Source organism: Triturus cristatus, chromosome 2_2 (assembly GCF_964204655.1).
Source record: "Triturus cristatus chromosome 2_2, aTriCri1.1, whole genome shotgun sequence".
Classification (NCBI taxonomy): domain Eukaryota; kingdom Metazoa; phylum Chordata; class Amphibia; order Caudata; family Salamandridae; genus Triturus; species Triturus cristatus.
Genome location: NC_140582.1, coordinates 1,169,221,054 through 1,169,244,792, shown reverse-complemented (window position 1 = coordinate 1,169,244,792; position 23,739 = coordinate 1,169,221,054). Strand labels below are relative to the sequence as shown.

Below are 23,739 nucleotides of genomic sequence, written 5' to 3'. Positions count from 1 at the left end.
TACACTAGTTCATATGGCCAGGTATTTGCAAAGTCCCCTCCCAGGAACGAGCCCCCCCCCCCCCTTCACCCCGAAGAGACCCACACCCCTCCATTCTCCCCCGAGGCATAGAAAAACGCTGAAGCCACAACTGTCTTGGATTAGGGGTCAGAACAACCCCGGCCGTATTTTATTAAAATGACAAACATGGAGTAAATTGTTATACATTTACAAATTTACAATACGTAGAAATCCCGCCAAACAGTTCCAACTCTTAATACACACAATCCCATTCTGTAAACAATGTATTTACATTTTCTTATGGAAGGCTAACCTTAACATAATGTCTAATACATAGCCACTCCTAATGTAAAACTAAATTCCGTACATTTCTGTTTTCTGCGTATCCCGGATGGGCCTACAGCTAAGGTCATGACTGGTCCAACTAAAATGCTAGGTATACCCCTCCCCCTGAAGTGACTATGCGCAGGGGGCACTGTTGCCCAGAAAGGTTACCTCGCTCAGGCACCCCCTACGCCCTCAAATACTACCCCCAAAGGAGCTGTGCTGTTCTGCCAACTGGGCGTCTGTGCGAGGATTGGCCCAAAAGGCCTACTGGAAGCGGAGCTTTCCTACCCCTTGCACCCTCCAGCCTACCTGCCTTAAAACGCCCCCTGGGGTTCCACGAAAGACCACAGTCCTCCCCCAGGAATAACCCATGACCTTACCGCCACAGGCCAGCATAGTTGACTGACTATCTGCCCCCCCGTTCCCCGAAATGTCCTGAAATCTGTTTCGTGCACCGTACCAACCATTGCAATAGATCCCCAGAGAAAATTTCATTGCCCATTTCCGACAGGTGAACCCCATCCTGCATGAAAAACCTCTCTCCCTTGATGCATTCATGTGAAATGGTTTGGAGTTTTGAGGACTGAAAACGCTTGTCCAATTTATTATTGATTCTTCTGACCGAGTGATTCAAGGCAAGGACTGACTCACCTCCCTGCCATTGGGACCTGGGGATGATGTGTGACCATGCTAATACTGCCCGTGGGAACTTCTCTGCCAACCATCCTATCTCAGTGACCACTGCATCACCAACGCCCTTCCGACCCAAATGCACCAGGTCGTCTCCCCCCAGATGCACTATCACCGCTGCAGGTGGTGTATGAGTCCCAGCCAGCACAGCTTCCAAAAAGTTCCGCAACTGTTCCAGACGCAAACCTTCTTGTCCATAAAAAGACACATTGAAACCAGCATGACGTGCCCATTCAGCATAACGTTCTGTAAAAAAATAGTGTTTCAATCTGCTCACATAAGAGTGACCTACTACCCAAACTTCACTCACACCTGGCCCCCAGGCGGGGACCTGGACTGGACGAGGCTCTGGTGATCGTTGCACGACAGCAAGCGTCCTTCCTGCGGCACAGGGCAAGAAAACTGTGGGAGACCAAAGATAAAAGAAACACCGTCATTGGTCATAACTCAACGCATGTGTAACCGCACATATCACTTATAACAATCAGAAGACCAACGACCAATCTTCAGCATTGCTTGCCCTGAAAGGCCTCTAGCCGTGGCCTCTGTGGCCGACCCAATCCTGAAAGAAGGGGTACCAAACCTTGATGACTAGCCCACAACCCCCAACGCTAAGCCCAGCACCCTGCTAAACTGGAATTTGGTAAGTGGGGTGCCATCCTCATGAATCAGAAGTGCCCCACCCTACTCCTCGCAGCCTGTATTCCAAGTAAGTCTTGAGGTTGCCCACCGGACAGCAAGAGCTTCCCAGGGCCTTCTGCAGTATAATATGATCCCCTCCTGACGATTTGGTCTGTTTTGGATCTGGGGACTGATAGCGACAGCGAGCTCCCTTGTAGCATGATATGGGCAAACTGTAGCCCATCACCCCCCCCCCCCTCCCCACCCCCCGCCCGGTGCCAGTCCAGTTTGTCACGCGCAACCAGTTCTCCCACTTTAATGGCCCAATAAAATGCGAGTGTAAAAGCCGCCTTGAAGAGACAAACCTAAGGTGGATCCATAAATTTACCACCATCTCTATGATTACATTTCGTTTAATATTGTTCTTGTGTAATAGCAGGGAAACTTGAAGGCATATTTATTTATATTAAAAAGGTGCAATAGTTCAGCTACAAAGTTATATTTGGTACTATTCGACAAAAGGGCTGCAGAAGACAATTTGGTCCACTGAAATGTAAGCCAGTAAGATCACTCGGTGAATTAAACACTCGCTGCTGCCATCTGCTACTCACAAGTCCATATCAGAGCAGAGTCAACTCAGCATTCTATTCATTTGAGGTTGATATATTGTGTGTGATTAAATTGGGTAACTTTTCAGGTCTCGGTGATGGCAAAAACTGCAGTGCGAAGCACCATATAAAACAGAAATGATTATTAAATTAAGTCAGTCAATGCTTTGCACATGTTATTGTTTTTACAATGTCATAGTGTAGACTGCCTTAGTACACTTATTGGTTGGAAGGCACTACACCCGCTATGCAACTCAATGCAAAAGGAGACTGCGTTACGTGTAGGCAGGACCACTGGAGTTACACGATGAGACCAAATTATGTGGTAGGGTTGAGTAAATAATCTGCATAGCCCAGCACATTTTGCAATATTACTTTATTATTTTGTCATTTCCACTTATGTTAACTCTGTATGGGCAACTTTTCACACTTTTAGTGGAAGCTTAACACTCAAATACAGCAATAAGTAACTGAGCAAAAGTTACTATACAGCAGCAGGCTGTAGTTTCCAGCCATCTTCACGGCGCGAGAAGTGTTTTACAAGCTGCTCCGTGCTGAGGGTTAGCTCCACCCCTCAAAGTGCGTCCATTGGGGGGCTGAGGCGTTGCCCTACTAATGCCACATGGCCCCATCCCAGTATAATATAACAGTCTCGCAGGGCTGTCTCACGCTGAACGACGGCTGAAAACGCTAATGTACAGTACCCCGCCCCCACCCCCTTCAGCATCCGATTGCCTCGCGCTGAAGGGGGTCGTGGCGGGGCTGCGGGAGCACTCAAGGGTTTGAGTGACAGCGACGAGCACTAAGCTCAGCTGCAATAGTGCGCATGCTCGATTTTGGGCTGGTCATTTTTTTGTGCTGGCATAAAATGCCAGGCCCTCAGTCTCCGTAACCAGGAAAAGGGTGGGCGTAAATACTGGTCTTTATGTAGGACAGGATGTTGTAGTGTTCGGAGAGCTTTCGCCGCCAATTTAGTGAGATCGGAACCTAGCGTGCTAAGGACCCAGTTGTGAGTCTGGTGGCAAAGCACTAGCCCCAGCAGGGAACTGCCGCAAACAAATTCTAAGGGACTCATTTATTCTGCTTCAATTTACCAACTGCTTGCAGCCGGTGGTAAATTGCAAAGAAAAAGTCCCCAACATCAGGGATAACCAGTGCTTAATTTGAGCTGGTGGTTGTGAGTGTTTGTGTGCGTGAGATTGTTTGCCATTTCTCAGTGGGAAAGAGTAGCGGACAGTGGAGGTGGGTGACCGACTGGGAACAGGGAGAGCCATTACGGGCCTTTGTAATGTTTGGCATTCAGTGAAATGATGAAGTCTGAGGAATGGTGCACTTGCCAGCGGCTGGTGTCAGGAATTGTGATTGGCCCTCGCTGCACACTGATCGCTCCTTTAGAAGTGGAGCTGTGGCATTTTCCCTTGTGAAATGGATCCAAATATCGGAGTCAGGCCCAAATCGAGAGTTATGTGCTTACTGTGTAACATGTGCTTACATTGGCGAGTCCTCTGATGTATGGCATTAAAACTGGCCCTGTGTAGCCCCTAAGTTAACACTGATGCCAAAAACATGGATTGACTTGCAAAAAATTAATGATAAAAACATCGAGGGAATGCATTTCAGCGATTTATTCCCCACTTATTTTACATGTTTACTTGATCTTGCATTCCCAACGAGTTAGCTATTTTATAATGTTGTTTATCTGTATTTTTTTCTGTGCATACTTTGAGGCTTGAGCCATGCCAGGTGTTTGAGGGGCTTTGATTGAGCACACAGGCACGAAGGCTAAAGCCAAACAAAGTGCCTGTCAAGGGGTTGGCCTCTCTGCAGAGCACACAGAACAATATTTGTGTATTCCATTTTCAACTGAAATTCTGTGGAAATGTGTGTGAAGGGGGTACGCTGATGTCAAAATATTTCCAAGGCAAAAGTAAGAGAAATTAAAGTGCTTAAATTTGAGGGAGTGCAGTGCATGTTGGGGGCGGTGAAGTGACTGATGTGAGGAAGGGCATTCGGGGAAGAGTGAAAAGAGGATGCTGAAGAGATAAAAGAGGGGGTTGAAGATGTGCAGATGGACAAGATATGCAGAGAAAAAGAGGATACATATCTTAACACCATTGAAGGCCAAAACCCCTTCCAAAGGCCTCAATGCTATTTAATTCACAGACTCACTATTTCAGAATTTAAACATTTTCAATGTTCTTTATAAGAAATCATTGTTTCTACTCATTTATCTTAAACAGCTAACACCCAGTGACAAAGCCAATCATACTGACCGGCTTTAGGCGTATGTCCGTTGCTGTGCCATTTATCTGGATAAAATAACATCTCAGCGAGAAACCAAAATACCGGTCTAATGGCACACAATGGGGATCACAGAAATGTATTTGGCATGTTCCTTTATAGGGAGCACCCACTTTTTTCATCTCACTTAAAGCCCTGTCTGCACATATATCCATATGACTGGTTACAGCGAGCTGGCGGTGGCCATGCGTGAGAGGACGGGGGCTGGCATCCCATTGGGGGACGCGATCCATCACGTGTCACTATGCGGATGACCTGCTGGTATACGTTAGAGACGTTTATGATATACCCCCTCAGTTGGACCAAATTTTGTGTGAATTTGCTCCCCTTTCGGGACTACGGGTGAATGCCAGCAAATCTTGTGTCTACGCATTTGGCGAGGGGCAACGGGATCCCGGATATATCTTGAATGGCACCAGAGTACAGTGGAGGGGAGACACCTTCCGATACCTGGGGCTTCGCATCTACCGCCGACCGGCGGACCTGCTGGATGGCAACCTAGGCAAGGCATTTGCAGCTATAAAATCCCAGATACGTTTCTGGACCACATTGCCGCTGACGGTCACGGGCAGGGTGGCACTATCTAAAATGGTGATCCTTCCGCGACTCTTATATTACTTTGCTAACCTGCCCCTATATGTCCCAGAGGCTTTCTTTACCAAACTGTCACAAATTCTTAGAGACTTCATCTGGGGGAATGGCCGTCATAGGATGTCGCTTAAGAAACTTTATCTCCCTACAGGCCAAGGAGGATTGGCTGTACCCTGCTTTGAACACTATTACTTGGCGGCCCAACTCCAGTGGATAGCCCGCTGGCTGGCGGACAGGGGCCGGGAAGACACCACGAAACTGTTACCGCCGTACTCACTTGAGCAGTTACTGGTGCTTTTCCACCCGGCCGCCAGGACTGCAGCGCTGGCCCCGCTCCTACTGGCTGTGGCGTACCGCTGCTTTCGCAGGAGTCTCTTCCTCACTCGCCATGTGACCCCATACGCGCTGCCGCTGGAGGGCACCCCCAGAGTGGCGGGACCGCTCACTTCCCGTGCGTTACTGCAGTGGTGAGAGGTAGATATTCAGACTCTGGGAGATTTGTACCGGGATGGGGTGCTCCTTTCGTGTGACTCGCTGGTGGAGGAGTGGGGGCTACCGCCTGGGCAATTCCTGACTTATCATTCCATAGTTAGGACCCTGGTTGCCAGATGGGGAGATATGACTGCGGAGCCCAGTCAGCACCTTACCGTACAGTATCTGCACGTGATGGGGAGAGGCCGGCGACTGATTCATTGGTTTGCAACGTCATTACGGACGCATACGGCGTTTGCCCTGGAACCACTTAAAGGCAAGTGGGAAACGGACTTAGGGAGACAGCTGACAGACAAAGAGTGGGTCCGTATACTGAAAAGCCCGGTGCGTATCCCTAGAAATATGCACCTTCGGCAGATACAACTCTTTGTACTCCACAGAGCGTATCTCACCCCTGCGGCTCTTTATAGCTACTTTCGCTGTACTGACGCAAAATGTCCTAGGTGCGCGGAGATGGGGGCTGATCTCATTCACATGTTGTGGGGCTGTTGTAAACTACAATCCTACTGGAACGCGGTCCACGACTCCCTGCGCGCTATTACACACCGTGACATACCTTAAGGTGAAGTCTCGATTCCTAGACCTGGGATTCGCGGTTGCAAAGCGCCTTATAACTAAGAGGTGGAAGGCACAGGACCCACCTCACCCGCGGGCATGGAGGTGCTCGCTTGCTGCATGGGCCGGGGCAGAGGGGACTGCTATCAGACAGGAGGAGACATTAGGGCTGCGGAAGACGCCCATAGCCACATAGTGGGAGGAGTTACTCTGGGCACTCAGTCGTGTTGGGGAGGTGGATGGAGAGGGTGAGACAGCGAGTGGGGAGACTACTCCGAGGCGGGTGCCTGGGGGCCTGCCGGAATGATTTCGTGGTGTTCCACGCATGCTATGCATCTAGTTTAGGTATCATGAGAACACGCGCTTAGATACGAGACTGAGTCACGGCTGAGCCACAGCACATTAACGTGAGGGACAGGGGGCGGACCGGTGTCAGGAACAGGGCTATGTACAACAGAGCTGGTCTAGGTTCGAGGTGGTTGAGGTTTTCCATGGGGTTGTTGTTCTATTACCATTTGTTGAAAATAGTTGCGGATCTAGTTGAGACTTACTGAGGCAATTTGATGGACTAATGCAGAGGAATGGTGGGTTGTGCATCGTACTGTTTAAGGCTTGAACTGTGACAGGGGTCCTGAGGCATTGGACAGAGCTACCAGTCGATGAGCTGTTTGATCATGTCCCTAGCATGTGCGATGTATAATGCTATTGACACTAAGAGTTCCGACTACGGATTGCATATGCCAGTGAGCTGTAAGTTTGCAACTATGTTTACGAAATAAATAAAAACAGATTTAAACAAAAAAATGACTGGTTACAGCCAGCAGCTGTGGGTGCTTCCCGAAGTCTCGTTAGAGCATATTTTTCCAAAGTTAATGCTGCATGCAGTGCAAGACACTGGGCAAGCATACATTTTAAAGGGCTTAAGTTGTCATGCAGATCAATTTACATATTACAGTAACTGTTGAACAAATTAATGCAAGAAGATACAGACAGTTTTTAAGGTGTTTGATATTTCAAGACTATACGTTCCCACTGCTTATTAAGCCTTGCTTTATCGCTGCATTCATTTGCTTTAAAATGCACCATTTGCACATCTTTTTTAAATTTCTTTCTCTCCCTAGACCCCAGGTTTGTCCATTGAACTTGTTCCCATCGCCAACTAGTGTCTTCTATTGGAAAGGGTAGAGCCAAAGCAGTCTTGCTTAGTATCTTAGCCCTCTTCAGAAGTCAAACTTGCTTGGTAACCCAGAAATTCTCTGAAATAATGTAGGAGTTTTTTTCTATGAATGCCTAGAAGAACTGAATTTTTAGTCCATTTATCACAGAAATAGTGCTGAAAATCGCACCAAAAAGATGGCAATTTAAAAAAAAATTCTTCATGGGGAGAGAACCCCCCCCGAACCTCCCAGATTGGCGTTGGCCTCGCTCGCTGCGCTCGCTCATATACGTTGATTTGTTCTGCATATGCCTCACCAGTTTCAAATTCTACCAGCTGCTGCTGCCCTCACTCCCTAGGATCATTACACTTGCTCATTGTCCAGGGTCACACTAATGCCCCCAAGGGATTTATCACCCAGCGCAGTGAGTGCATGGAATGTGAGGAATGCCTCCACCAATTAGCTCCCCTGAAACTCAACTATGAATTACCAGAGCGAGTTTGCAGCCCCCCCGACAGCTGAGTTGCAGAGTGTCCAGACAAGGGCCGGGAATGCCTGGCTGCTTGCACGGCGAAATGGTGGTGGAAGAAATAAAATGTGCACTCCCGAACCCGGACACCTTAATCACGCCCAGAGCAGTTTGGCTGACAAAAAAACAACAACAAGCATGGGCATAGCCAATAGGTCTCGCCTTTGGGACCTTATAAGTGTTTAAGCAGAACTATTGGCTATGTTGAAGAACCCGGTGGCTACTGTGCATCATGTTGAAAAGTTATAATAAACAAGCATTTGCAAAGTATTAGATCTCGAATTTGAGTGTTTAAGCCATTGGCATTGTAAAGTACAAGGTCTTTTATCGGTTTTGATAATTAGCACATAAATAAAAGACATTGTCATTTACAATGTCAATAGCTCAAACTCTTGTAACACAAGACCTATTTAATTTTAAAGAAGCGGCCGCCATTGTCCCGGGCTGCTTGGAAAGTGAAAGCGCACATGGTGCTCTGAATGTTGCAGGAAAGCATGTTGTGCCTGCAGATGTAGAAACTCATTAAAGAAAATAGTGCTTACAGACTACATATAACATACCGTGTAGCAACAGAAGTAAAAGAGCTAGTCCTCATGGGAGGTTACAAATGAAAACCAGGCGGTACCAAGGAGGAACTAACAAGCCTATTAACAAAATCAGAAGCCTGCATTTACGAAGGACAATAACACAAGCCAATGACGATTAGGGTGAAGAGTGTGCGGGGGCTTCAAGTAGATACTTGAATACAGGCTCGACCTAAAACGGAGAAAGAACCTTGAAGGGCCTTGGATCAGTCTATGGAGCAACCAACAATCAAGCTCGAGATCCTAACTAATGCTACAGAAAAGTTCTGGAAAGTCATGACACCTGCACAGTGAGAACGGAAATAGCAGGGTCTGAATGAGTCCCACTGCACACCTGTCATGCTAATACCGTCTAATTTCAGACATCCCTCCTGCTTGGGTGAAATGTCCTCCATCAACTAGGACTACCGAACAAGTGGTCCATTCACATCCAAGAGCTGTCTGGACTTCCCCTTGTTGCCATCAGGATATTTAAGTGCGTAAAACACTCACTGCTGAAATACGTGGTGTGCTTCTAATCACGAGTTCCAATCCCAAGGTTGAATCTATTCCTACCAGCTTAGCAATTGAGTAACAACAAACTGAGCAATTGTACCTTGTTATTTACAGTGCTTAAAAATGGCAGAAGTACGCTGTGAAGCTACCAAAATAAGGTGTTATTCATATTATGATTATTTTTAAGGAAACAAGGTCATCATCAAAACTAAAGGCCCGATCACAAGTTGCCTGAACCCTGTATGGAAATATACCAGGTCTGTAAGTATGATATTCAGTCCACAGAACGAGGAATAACTTCGAAGGCACAGAATTACCAGGTGGAAAACTGGAGGTTTTCTTCTGGAGACTATTCTACTCACATTTAGTGGTAAATATGAGCTAGCGGTCCAAGTTGGTTGTTGTGCTGCGAGGCCCTGGCCCATCATGTGCCCGCGCGTGATGACTGAACACGAGTTGCTTCACGTGCTCTGCCAGGGCCCTCTCTCCCTCTTCGTTCCCCCGGCAGGCCTCTCTTCCTTCATTGCCCTGGCAGGCCACATACTCCAGGTGAAGAGAGGCCTGTGTGGTCTCTGAAGCTCATGTCCCATTCCATCATCACTCAGGTCGGAGGTACCAGCATGTCTCTCGCTAAAAATATTGGACAGCCAAGAATCAATGCACCAGGCAGGACACATGGCACACACATGGTTGTCAAAGCAAAAACCAAAGGAAATGATGGACGGAGTGTTGAACATTGCAAGCACTCACCCCCAGTCAACTGATCTGGGTTTAATCCATCACCGTTCTTTAGCCCACTCTGCCACCCCAGTTCAGACATGGCCATATGCAAATCAGTCTGACCCTGTGCCTCATGGGAACAGTCCAGCCCGAACTACCAAGCCATGTCTTCCCTGGACCGGAAACAAGCTTCCTAGGACCGGTTTCTGGCATTTCAGCCGTCTTCAGCCAGGCTTGCTTGAATCCAGTGGCAAAGTGAGCAAGGGACTCACGTCTGAGCATACCCTGCCAACTTATGGCGAACAAAGCAAAAACCAAAGGAAATGATGGACGGAGTGTTGAACATTGCAAGCACTCAGCCCCAGTCAACTGATCTGGGTTTAATCCATCACCGTTCTTTAGCCCACTCTGCCACCCCAGTTCAGACATGGCCATATGCAAATCAGTCTGACCCTGTGCCTCATGGGAACAGTCCAGCCCGAACTACCAAGCCATGTCTTCCCTGGACCGGAAACAAGCTTCCTAGGACCGGTTTCTGGCATTTCAGCCGTCTTCAGCCAGGCTTGCTTGAATCCAGTGGCAAAGTGAGCAAGGGACTCACGTCTGAGCATACCCTGCCAACTTATGGCGAACAAAGCAAAAACCAAAGGAAATGATGGACGGAGTGTTGAACATTGCAAGCACTCACCCCCAGTCAACTGATCTGGGTTTAATCCATCACCGTTCTTTAGCCCACTCTGCCACCCCAGTTCAGACATGGCCATATGCAAATCAGTCTGACCCTGTGCCTCATGGGAACAGTCCAGCCCGAACTACCAAGCCATGTCTTCCCTGGACCGGAAACAAGCTTCCTAGGACCGGTTTCTGGCAATTGTTGTTTTTGCATTTGTCACCCCGAGTGGGAAGGGTATGCTCAGACGTGAGTCCCTTGCTCTCCATGCCACTGGAATCAAGCTATCCTGGCTGATGAGGGCTGAAAGCCCGAAACCGGTCCTAGGATGCTTGTTTCCAGTCCAGGGAGGACCTGGCTTGGCAGTTCGGGCTGGACTGTTCCCATGGGGCACAGGGTCAAGACTGATTTGCATATGGCTGGGTTCAAACTGGAATGGCATGGTGAGCAAAAAAACGATGGATTTAGGCCCAGATCTCTGTGCTGGGGTGAATGTATGACATTGTTCTGCATTCTGTCCATCAATTGTTGTTTTTGCACACACATGGTTGTAACAGAATACAACATTTAGTACCATAATATACTGTACTCTATGTACTATACCATAACACACATTAGTATTCCACAACATTGTGAACCTTAAAGTACCCAACTCTACCATAACATACCATATCAAACCACAACATAACTTACTATAACATACAATGCCGTATCATAATACTGCACAATAACCCAAAATACCAGGCAGTACCATAATATACCATAACTTGTCTTACTATGCTGTACCATGATATACCGTCCACACTCACAACATACCAACAAACTGGTACAATATAATGTATGATCCAACTCCATATCATAACACAAAATACATACGGTACCAACATATACCATATAATATCGTAACACACCATACTTTACCCTAATATACCGTAGCTTAAATGAGCCTAATGGAATGTACCAGCCCATCTCGTGACGTACCAAAACACAGAATAACATATTACAGAGGAGAGGAGTTGGTTCGAGTATCAACAATGACGCTGAACATCTTGCGATTCTGGGCAAATCACTTAATCTCTCCGTGCCTAACAAAAATGAATGTGTCCTCATGTAACGCGTCTGGTGCTATGTAAAGCGCTCTGATATCTAATACCTTCAGGTCAAGTTTGCGCTAAATAAAACTCCGTAAAAAAAAAAACCCCAAAAAAACATAAGGTAACGAACAGTGACTCCAGGGAGCCTTCGGCCTGGCCTCAGTTGATCCTCTTACTGGGGATCGGCGGGGGTGGAGAGAAGCTCTCGTGCTGCAGTTCAGGCAGGAAAACGTCCTGTACCACGCCCTGGTTCCCTCATTTCCTACCCTTAAAAGACGGGTGCACCTTACATTGCCTGATGGCTGCAGAGGAGGCCGAGTCTGGGTGACCCAATGCTTTCCACACTGGATGTCGGCCAAATGCATTACACAATTTTAGTAAAACTGATGTCTTGATGTAAGGGGTAAATTTTGCAACATTGAATGGAATGCTGAACTTTCATTGTGAAATTACCACAAAAATGGTTGAAAATATTTATTCAAGAAACAAGACCTGAAGACTGCATCGTGGACTTGGTATCAGTGTGTAAATATGAAGAAGTTTGATCAACTCAACCATTTATATGTAAAATCTTAAGTAGATGTGCCTATTGTGCAAGTGTATAACAGTTGAAATGTGCATATTTATTTAAACTTCGGGATTATGGAAGTTTAACAATTCAGTGGGATGTGGATAACTACTTATATTTAGTTGTTAGGATTGGTATGTGTCATTAGTGATGTAGTCTTTGTTTATGTCATTATCAATGTACCCCTTTCTTCTTTAACTGACTTACACTGGGGTCGCTTTTCCTTTGGAGGTTTGTTATCGTGTAGCTAAATGCATATCTTAATGAACAGTGCAGGTGTATTGCCTGGTAATCCTGAAATGATTACCAAGATTAACCGTTTTAAAAAAGTGGAGCATATCACTTTAGTGACTTTGTGTCATTGCGGTTGCTTGTAACTGAACCCTGCTGTGTCCACCATCATTATTAGGTCGTGGTTCCACTTGTTATTGTTTGGTAAATCCCTGTTTTAAGCCTGAGAGCCGATCCTTCAAGGCTACAGCAATGTGGGGGTGCACTGGCATGTAGGCGGTGGGTGCAAAGGGGTGGTAGGTACAGGTATTGATGGCATGGGAAATGAGTTCAGCTGGTTGCAATCCTTGGGTGACTAGTATAGGGATTCGGGTAGTGTGAGGGGCTGCTAAAGAGAGAACATAGTTTTTCGGCCTGGCTCGCTTGTTGTGCTCAGCAGGTCAAGCTCCCCTCTGCCTCTGCCCCTACCCCTTGTCCCCTCTAGATTACCCCTCAATCAATTGGTTCTGTTTTACCTTCAACCAGCTGAGGCATCCCCCAGAGTACGAAAGGTCATGCTGTCTTTGAGAATGGAAAACGAAGACAATCATCATTGCTGGCTCCTAGGCAAGATACAATCTTTGTGTGGAAAAATAGATGGTTTTGTAGGCTTGCAAAAAGAAGCAACATGGTCTACCAGGAACAGAAAAATTAACACAAGATGTTCCTTTGTAAGTTTTTTAGGTCTCGCCTGAGCCAGCGGATGCGCTGCACTGCGAGACATTAAGTAAGCAGGTTTTTAAAGTGCTATCAAAGGCTTTTGCCAGCCACCATCGTGCAGTTACGTGCGCAGCCGCAGTCTGGCATTCCTCTCGCTCTCCCATGCCTCAACGCACGCCCCTCCCCCACCACAGAGCACATCTCACGCGTGCTTTTCACCCCTCTCACTCTATTAAGTACGCTGAAAGCTATCCCTTGGTTGTGAACTCATACCATTTAGCCTGTAGGTGAAGCTGTGGGTGGAGATTACACTCGTCTCTGGCTGTACATAAAGTCTGCGCTCCACCCCCGGCCATATCCATTGGTCGTCGGACTTTAAAAGCCCGCCCTCTAGGTTCTCCAAAAAAAATAAGTCTCCAGTGTCCACCTCGTATGTACTTACGACCCGTTAGGTTCACACTGCGCTGAAGACAGCAACCCAGATCTTAACGACCTTGCACATCACACTGTGAGAGCAATACACCAAGTCGTCGTAATTTATAAATGCACCCCTTCAGGTTCTCAAAAAACAGACACAGTTGAACTCCCCCGCGTGTATTTGTCCTAGTCACTGTGTGTTTAAATACACCTCCCCAGAACGTAGTTTGACCATGCGCACTTCAGTGGCCATAATTACGTTTTGCTATTGAATTGCTGTACCGTTAATATGTTTAAGCAGAAAAAAAGAGCACACAAGCATTTCCAAGCGTGCCGTTGTTTACATTGTAATTGAAGACACCACATCATAATGCACTGCCCGTAACAAGTTTTAAATGTCGAAATATTTTAAATGGAGGCACACTGAAAACTCCATAAACCACGCAAAAAAGTACATTAGCATGTGTTTTTTCACCAAAATACCCATAACGCATTTTAGTTCATGAGTATTCTTTACATCAAATATGGAAATTGAGCACTTTAAAATGGCTGCAAGCGTATCGTGTAGCGGATGCGCCCCGGCAGGGCCAGCTACTACCACCAATTCACATGGCTTACAGCATGTTCTGTTTCCACGTTTCAGCGAGAGAGGTGCTGGTTAGCAGGTACTAAGCAGAGAACCCTTTCCGTTTCTGCCAGTCACTTGGACAAGCTTGCAGATATAATGCTGTGGGTGGTTCGGCGAGGAGTGGCAAGTCCATGTGCCTGCAACAAGCAGCGTTTATCGCTCTACAAGGATACTAGAAGCAGCAGCAGGGCGACCTGGGTCCCCTACCAGGGACCAACTGATAGATGGCGCCTAAAAGTTTAGCAGTCTCATTTTTATTGACTAAATTACTCTCCATCATGAACTAAAAAAGTAACTCTTCCAATCACTCAATAACTAAATCACCCACTCTCGCTCACTTATTACCTAACTCTCACACTCTCTCACTAACTCACACTATCTTTCACAAACTAACACACTCACACTAAATAACTAACTCTTTAACTTACTATCACATACACACTCACATGAACAAACTGTTAAGAAAATACCATGTATCTCTCAAACAATAGCTAACAAACTCGCTCTAAAAAAAATCACTCACTAACAATCTCACTAATAAACCCTCTCTCTCACTAACTATCACATTCTCACAATAACTACATTCAAAAACCACTCGCAAAATAAAATAAAAAAAGCATATCCAGTAGGTCTAGCCTTACAAACATTGTAACTGTTTAGCCATTCAAAAAGTAATATTGTTGCACCAATAGTATTAAACTGCTTAACAAAATAGTTAAACAGGTCGAAGAAACCATACCGATTAGCTATCCATTCGCATATCCAATAGGTCTCGCATTTGGGACATTATAAGTATTGAGTTATGCAGCACAATATCCTTTCTGCAACAACGGCAACCGATGCATAGATAAACACTTATAAGGTCCCAAAAGCGAGACCTATTGGCAATGCCAATGCTTGTTATTTCATGCCCCTTGAACTTAAAACGCATAGGCACGATTACTTTAGCCATAAATTGTGCAATTCGCCTAAACATATGTAAGGTCCATGTGTCTATATATTTTTGAAATTACAGAAATGCTGTTGGCAACATTTTACTGCGGGTTGGCTATGGGAGCCACCGACATGCAGATTTACTGATGACACTATATAGTGTACAAACAATGTTTGGAATTAGAGTTTCTGCAAATATGTGTCATTTGCACATCACCAAGTAAAGTGTTCTGGTTTGTTTTGCTCCCATTTAAATCTTTGTTTGCATTATTTTCTAATCAGAAACAAAATGTGCTTTTGTGATTTCTGATATATTTATAAATATTTGTAATATTAATTTACAGGCTATGTATTTAAATGTTGTGTTAGAGAATAAATGACATCTTCAGACAGCTCACTTGAGGAAGAACCCCTAACTCTAGTAAGAGAAAAGTAAACCCCATTTTCCAAGCAGCAATTAGTTAAGACAAACTGACATTTGACCTCTTTCCCAGAAAAGACAGCTAATGTGTCAAGATAAAAAGAAGATTTAATGGCATCTTTTTTGCTCATTCACTTTCTGAATGAGCAGAACACCTGTTCCTTTCCAGCCTAAGTTTACTGCCAGATGGGACTAACAGGTGCTAAAAATATCTCAACCTGAAAAACTTTTACTGGCAATTGTGAGTGGGCGAGTAGATATTTCGAGGCCTGAGGTACTGAACTTGCAGATTTGTCTCATTCTGCCATCATAGGTCTTATAATCCTTACAACTATGGCTGTTTCTGCATGCTTTGCAAGAATTGCATATAAAGAAGCCCTCTCGTGATCCCAAATAATTAATAGGAGTGGGGGCTTCCTGAATACTGTGAACAAGCTTGTCCCTGATTAACTTCGCCCTTCTGTAAGTAACCAAGCGAGAGTTGCCTAGGCTTTTTCCAATCACAAGCTACGCTTTAATGAGACCAGTTTCCTTAGAACACTCTTAAATTTGTTGCATCTCTTATTATACTTGGTAATCATTCTAGGTATCATGTCAGATTGTTTCTTCTTGAGGGTAGAGACTTTTTAAAAACAAAACGTCCTCCTCTTTAGTATCTCGTAGTTTGCATTTTGACTGAGAAGAGTTTATTGGAATATCCCCTTTCTCTGAAACTTTGTCTCATGTTTTGTTCCTCAAGAAAGCCTTCCTCTGTACTGCAGTGCCTACGTGCTCGCAAGAACTCACCATACCCTATACAATTGATGAGTGAAGTAGGGTGATGGCTATAAGCAAGCAACGTGCTGTTGCCCGCAGTCTCTTTCCTAAACAGAGAGGTGACCAGTTTTTTATTGCTGATGGTAACAGCCACATCCAAGATTTCACAATATGTATCGCTGATATTGTGGGTGAAGCTAAGATTCAGATTGTTTTGTGAGAAGATGTCAATAAATTCAAAAGCTAGATCTTTTTGCCCATGCCAAATAAACAGATCAATGTATCTGATCCATAGGGGTACATGTTCAGTGTACTTCGCCTCAGCCCAGACCACCTGATTCTCCTATCAGCCCAAGAACAAATTTGCTAGGTTCAAGGCGAAGCTGGTGCCCATCACTGTCACAGATCTTTGTCAACATACAGTTATATCAAGAAGAATATTTCGTTCCAAACAGTAGAACGTGTTCAACATATAAAAAAGCCCAACATGACCACTTCTCAAATTTAATATTTCACTATACTAATTCACCGCTAATCCTTATTGGGTTCCGGAGTAGCATGCAACTCGCCAAAATAGCGCTTCAACACCCCCAACAGGGGTAGCAACCACTATATAAATACAAACCTTTTTTCCCTCCTCTATCCTTCTGAATCCAAATAACTGACTAACCTATCCACCACTCAAATAACTTTCATATTTCACTATACTAATTCAACACGCATCTTTTATGGGTTCCGGAGTAACATGCTACTCGCTGAAAAAGCGCTTAGACGCCGCGTCAGGGGTAATAGGCACCATATAAATGCAATTTCTTTTTTTCTTTTTTTTTTTTTTAAAAAAACCTTTATTTCTTCAAGAGTCTGGACACAGCTATTCAGCCGACAACCCGGAGGTTCGGCAGCTTCGGTAGAGAAGGACAGAGAAGCGTCCACATTGCATTAAGGAGCAGTGAAAAGGTTCCATTTTTAAATAAACGCAAACACACAACAAACCCCAGCAAGGCAAGAACACTGAATGCCCATGGTGATAGATGATTGGGGTCCGGCCTCCCCTGGGGGGCTAACAGTCACAGTACTGTGATAAGAGGAAGAAGGGGGACAGCAGAGGCCCAAGAAGTCAATTAACCATCACATCTTATATACTGAGCTGGAAAGAATGTCAAGAAGAAAGCTGTTCCTCGGGGGGATCCAAATCAGGGGCAAGACATATTCCCCCCCTGTATTGATTCCACTGCCCCCAGATGGCGTGCCACTTCCGAGGGCGGCCTCTAGCGCAATATACTGTCTTTTCCCTGAGCATACTCCAGTCCATATTTTCTTTCCACGCGGTCAATGTGGGGGGCCCCACGGAGCCCCACAATCGCGCGATATCTCTCTTAGCGACCATGTTACCCAGAGTCACCCATTGGGTCTGTGCCTCATCGTGATCAGTGGGCCCCCAGACATTCAGGAGACAACACCGCGCTTCCGGCTGCATAGCAATGCCCGTCACCTCCCCCATCACTTCATGGACTCTCCTCCAGAATTCCGTGATGACACCACATTCCCAAATGATATGCAGGAAAGTACCCACCATACCACATCCCCTCCTACATAGGCCTTCCTCAGAGAATCCCATATGAACCAGCCTTGGCCCCGTCACATACACTCGATGCAGTATTTTGAGCTGCACCAGCCTCAGACGCGACGGGATCGCAACCTCCTTGGGAGAGGAAACAGCAGACTGCCAATCCTCGTCATCCAACTCGAGTCCATCCCTAGTCCACTGGTCCCGCAGCCCCAGAAGCATATCCGCCCGGACATTTATCAATTTCTTGTAGATGAGCGAGATCGTGCTCTCAGGCATATGGCCATCAAGGATCCGGTCCTCCAAAGGAGAGGACTCAGGCACCTTCTCACCCTCCACGAGCACTGACCGGAGGGCATGACGCACCTGAACATAGCGGAAAAACTCGGATGTCCCCAGCTCATACTCCTTCTGCAACTCTTCAAAGGACTTCACCCTCCCCTTAATCAGCACATCTCCGACCCTGGAGATGCCGATCAAGTCCCATTTATCAAAACCTTTTGTATGCCAAAGCCTACCCAATCTTTCAGATTCAAACAACGGGGTAGCAAGGGTGAGCCTATCCTTCCAGCCCAGCGAGTCAGTTGCCATCTTCCACACACGCACCGCCACCCCAGTGGGCCCCGTGAGGGACGAGTCCAGGGACCGCGAGTACAACGCCCTGTGATAGTTACCACCACGCAGCAACCACCTGTCCATGGCATAACCAGGGCTGAGGACAGGGCCATAGAGACCATGATTAATCGCGCTCAGCTGGGCGGCCCAATAGTAGCGTCGAATGTCTGGAAGCGCAATACCCCCATCATACCATGGAAGCGTCAACTTAGCAATTGCTATTCGCGGCCGCCCATCCCACAACAACGTTCGTTGGAGGCTTTCGACCTCCCGAAAGTAGTTGGCCGGTACCCAATCTAGAGTATTCTGCAATGCGTAGAGGAACCGGGGAAGAGACATCATTTTGAACAAGGCAGCGCGCCCAACGAGGGAGAGCGGCAGCCTCCGCCAGCCCTCTACATCCCGCCGCAGGCGCGCCGGGGGGGGGGGGGGGGGCGGGGGGGAGCAGGTTCCTCTCATACCGCAAAGCGGAGTCCGTGGAGATAAAGATCCCCAGATACACTAAGCCCTGCTGAGCGATCTGGATCGAACAAGTTCGCGGGATCGGTGGAGCCTCGCCACTCAGAACATATAAATACGATTTACTCCAGTTGATGACTAGACCCGAATTCCTACCGAAAGATGTAAGAACGTCACAGACCACTATAAGTGATTTCTTGGGCGAGGCAAGATACAACAGGATGTCATCAGCATATAGCGAAATGCGGTCCTCGTGCTCGGGCGACCATCTAAGTCCCCGTATATCCGGGTGCCAGCGTATCCACGCTGCCAGCGGCTCAAGGGCGAGGGCGAACAACAATGGCGACAGGGGGCAACCTTGCCGAGTACCCCTCCCAAGCTGAAACGGAGTCGATGCCCGGCCATTTACCACCACACTCGCAAGGGGTCCCTCATACAGCAACCTCACCCAGCTCACAAAACCATGGCCAAAGCCGAACTTGGCCAGCACAGCCCACAAATATGCCCATTCCACCGTATCAAAGGCCATCGTGGCATCGAGAGACTCCAAAATAGCTGGTTCACGCAGCGTGCCCGCCCTGGCGATTACACCATGAAGGCGCCGGAGGTTTAACGCAGTGTTACGATGCGGAATAAAGCCGGATTGATCTGGGTGGATCAAGTCTCCAAGTACCCTGACCAATCGGGCCGCCAGGATTTTAGCCAGAATCTTCGGCTCGGCGTTAAGGAGTGAGATAGGCCTATATGAGGCACACTTATCTCGGGGTTTACCATCTTTGTGTATAACAACAATTGTCGCCAGTCGCTGATCCAACGGGAGGGCCCCACTCCCCCGCGCCTCCACGAACATGGCGCGCAGGTGAGGGGCGACCCTATCCGGAAACAGCTTATACAGGTCAACCGGCAAGCCATTCGGGCCCGAGGCCTTACCAGAGTTCAGCGCGCGGATAGCTCCCGCCACCTCATCGACCGTTATGTCACCATCAAGATCATCCCTATCTACGTCAGAGAGACAGGGCAAAGCGATATCACGCAAGAGATCACGCGAGTCCTCGGGCGGCCTATCCGACACTGAGGCATAAACCATACGGAAATAGTCAGAGAAACACTGTACAATCCTCTCAGGTTCCACAATCACCTCTCCCCCCTCTCCCGTCAGCTCCGGCACTACTCTATTAACCCGTTCTTTTTTGTCCAGCCAAGCTAGGAGTTTCCCGGCCTTGTCACCAACATCATACAGGCGGCCCTGCTGTTCCCTACTGAGGGTCTTAGCGGCATTCGTCACCAGGTCCTTATACTCGGCTTGCTTCAAGCTCAGCTCATGCAGTGAGGCCTCTGTAACCTCCTCCTCTAGCGCTCCCTCCAAAGCCACGATCTCCTCCTCAACCTGCATAACCTCGCCATCTCTCCGCCGCTTGGCCGCCACTACAAGGGAGAGAGCCTCCCCTCGCAGCACGGTCTTAAATGCTTCCCACAGCGACACAGCCGAGTCCACGGATCCCTGATTTTCCTTGAAAAAATTATCAACTGTCTTCACCAGTGCGCTGCGCATCTTGGGGTCTCGAAAGTACCAAGGGTTAATAGGAGCCACCCTTCCCCCTCCCTCTCGGCCGACATCCAGCCTGACCCACACTGGCGAATGGTCCGATATACCACGCGCCATGTGCCCGGCCTCGGACACAAATGAGGCGTGCGCAGCCAGAGTGAGCAGGTAATCAATCCTAGAGAGGCTACCATGCGCCCCGGAGTGGAAGGTGTATTGGCTCTGTGTGGGGTGCCGGAGCCTCCAGCAGTCTATCAGGCCGAGTGTGTCTAAAAAGTCTGGAAGCCACTTCTGAGCCCCCCCTGTGTCTCTGGGCGGGTATCTATCCAGCAGCCCAGAGCCGACAGCATTGAAGTCACCCCCCACCACAAGCATACCCCCCGGGAGATCCAGCAAGGCCCTACCCAGATCTGTAAACGTGGAGGCCTGCAGGGCTGGCGGGACATAAACCGAAACTAAAACCGAAGTTCTTCCCTCCCACCGCCCCGCCACCGCCACAAACCTCCCCCTATCGTCAACAATGGTGGAGTCCACCTCAAATGGTAACGAGGCTCTGACTAGGATGCCCACACCCCTGGACCCAGAGGAGAATCCCGAATGAGCTATGAATTTATAACCCTTCCTATTAAGAGCATAGCACGTGTTAACTATAAGGTGCGTCTCCTGCAATAGGGCGACATCCGGCAATGACCGTTTCAAGAATTGCAAAACAATCCCGCGCTTAATGCGATCCCCCAAACCATTAACATTCCAGCTAATAACACTTAAACCCCTACCCCCCATCCCCACACGTGAAGAGGCCCACCCCACCCCCGAAGAGCCACCATGGAACAGTCCTGAAAATAATCACTACGCCTTGCAGAAACGAACCCCCCCAATAACAAACCCAAAATCCCAACTATCCCCCCCACCCTGCACCCCTGCTGCAGCTTACAAAGCCCCCCCAACTTGCAGTGTGCCTGTCGCCCTACCAAACCCAAAATCTACAAAAAGTACCCTAAGGGAGGAAAGAGCTCCCCTCGTCCTCCCACAACCCTCCGTATTTACTGCATTCTGTTCAAGTCATTAGCTAGAGTCAAATCGAGTCAGTCCGGTTCCGAAGACATCAACCTTGTTCATCCCGGCCACTGTCCCCGTCTGCGGCAGTGACCTCTCCCGTCCGTCGTCGGGGCAGAGCGTCCAGCCATTCATCGGCCATGACAGGCGACTCAAAGAAGAATGTTCGGTCTTCGTACACCACACGTAGTCTGGCAGGGAAGAGCATGGCATATTTCAGTTCCCTCTCCCGAAGCCGCCTCTTCACCCCCAGGAAGCCCTGCCTCTGCCTCTGCACCTGCTGGGTGAAGTCAGGGTAGAAATTCACCGACGCGTTCTGGAAAGGGACCGGGCCCGTCACCCTCGACGCTTGCAGGATAGCGTCCCGATCTCGAAAATGAAAGAGCCGGGCGACAATCGGCCTCGGTGGGGCTCCCACCTTGGGCCTCCCACCCAGCACTCTATGGGCCCTCTCAACTGCGAAAAACTTCCCAAGACCCTTAGGCTGCAGATGGTTAAGCACCAAGTCCTCCACGAGCAGGTCTACAGAAGTCTCGTCCGAGGACTCCGGGACCCCAATAACGCGCACGTTGTTGCGCCTGGCCCGGCTCTCAAAGTCCTCCAGCCGACAGGCGGCGAGATCACTCTCGGTCCGCAACTTACGGACCTCGGTCTGTAGTTCCGAGACTTCATCAGCGAGGCCCGTGGTCCTGAGGTCCAGGGTTTTAACTCGTTCATTTGTTTTGCCCAGATCCGCGCGGATCAGATTAACGTCCACCAAGATGGTATCCACTTTGTGCGCCAGGGCATCAAACTGTCTCCCAATCGAAGTCTGCAGCCCTTCGAGCGCGCCCATAACATCCTGCAGCGAGAGCTCCGAGGCCAAGGGTGAGGCAGTCTTCTGTGTATCCGGCGACTGGCTCGATCCACCCGGTGACCCCTTCTGCTGGGCATAGCGGTCCATATTATTGGCTTGAGTATAGGCTCCCCGCCTGGTGGCCTTAGGCTTCAGCCGATCCACCTCTGCTTTGCCCGACATGGTTGGTTCAAGCAGGTCGGTACAAACAGGACGGCCCTCTCTCAGCGAAAGGAATCAGGCGTGCTCAGTCCTGCGATGGGCCGCCAGAGTAGCGTGCAGAGCGTCCAAATGATAATAAAGCAGCCGAGAGCACTCCCTGGGCAGGGCAAACAAAGGGAGAGAAAGTGAAAGTGAAAGTATGGGGACCTCCGTCCGGTAGTTCACACCTCGCCTGGCCGCTGTTGTTCAATTAGAGGACGGGGATCCTGCCAACTCTAGCCCCTGGCATCCCTCGGAGATAGGCCTCAATCCTCCGCCATGCGTAACTCCGGTTCCCGGTGGGCGATCCGACCTCGGGTAGCATCAATCGCCTCCCTGACAAGTCATCTACACGATGCCATGCATACAGACAGGATTAGAGACAGGATAGTCGACGGAGGGCACGAGGGTCTCGGGAGCTCAAAGCTAACGCGGCCATCTTGGTCAAGCGCTAGGCTCCTCCCTCTAATGCAATTTCAATCCAATATTAGTGTGAACTAACATGGATATAGGCCTACTCTGGAAAAGATTAATACAAGCATCTATCCCTTTCACGTAGTCAATTCACACGTAAAGAGAGCAGACATCCAAAGATATCATCAAATGGGTGCGTTCCCATTTTATGTCATGTATCCTCCCTAAACAATCCGTACTGTTACAACAGTACGACTTTAAATTTGTGACAAAAAGTGCCATAAAATGATCAAGGAAAATATAAGCCTTTTACAATAAGCCACCATTGTGCGATACAATAGGCCTTCCTGAGGGTCTAGTGGGATGTCTGTGTACCTTAGGTAAGAGATATAAACAAGGCCCTCGTGGATTGTCAGTTTTGAGAAACTGATACTCAACTTCTTCTGTAGACCAACACCTAAATATTCCTTCAAAATACTGTGGTACATGTGTCTAGAGGACTCAAAATTCACAATTGATTACTTCATTTTTTTTTTTTGCAAATCTGTTTATTGCTTTTTTTTTTAAGGTATAACAAAGAAAGCATACGTGGTTCAGCAGGATACATTACACATGGAAGTATATAAACATATGCGGGTCGCCGATCCGTGTCTGGCCTAGCCAGCCAGACATCCCCACAGTTAAGAAATGTACCAGTCGCAACCTGCCCGGGGGTTGGATGCCTGTGTCTCATCAGTTCCAGTGGTGTCTCTTAAAAGGGGGCAGCAGCCACCACACATCAGCCACTTAGCCATACAAGCCAGTGTGAGCCATCCAAGCAACTTAGACATGGAGAACCAATGAATCACAAACTGATCAAACGGAAAAAAACTCAGAACAGTGGCAGCCTGAACAGTTGTACACGGAAAGTCCCCCCCCCCCTTTCTCGCCCGCGACCCCCTCCCCCCCCCCCCAAGCCCGCC

The 23,739-nt window shown here is 48.0% G+C and overlaps 1 protein-coding gene across 8 annotated transcripts in view; it reads right to left on the bottom strand.

Annotated features, from left to right (window-relative positions):
• The window catches only part of LOC146863313 (uncharacterized), a 365,986-nt gene that overhangs the window by 141,673 nt on the left and 200,574 nt on the right, over nt 1–23,739 (bottom strand). For 5 of the 8 annotated variants that reach the window (XM_085642726.1, XM_085642730.1, XM_085642727.1 and 2 more), the window contains one exon: nt 132–1,419. The exons of the other annotated variants lie outside the window; for them this stretch is intronic. In XM_085642726.1, the coding sequence (XP_085498852.1) occupies nt 734–1,419 (686 nt within the window). In that variant the 3' untranslated portion in view covers nt 132–733. Of the gene's footprint in view, nt 1–131; nt 1,420–23,739 lie in introns of those variants that run through there. 8 annotated transcript variants of the gene reach the window in all.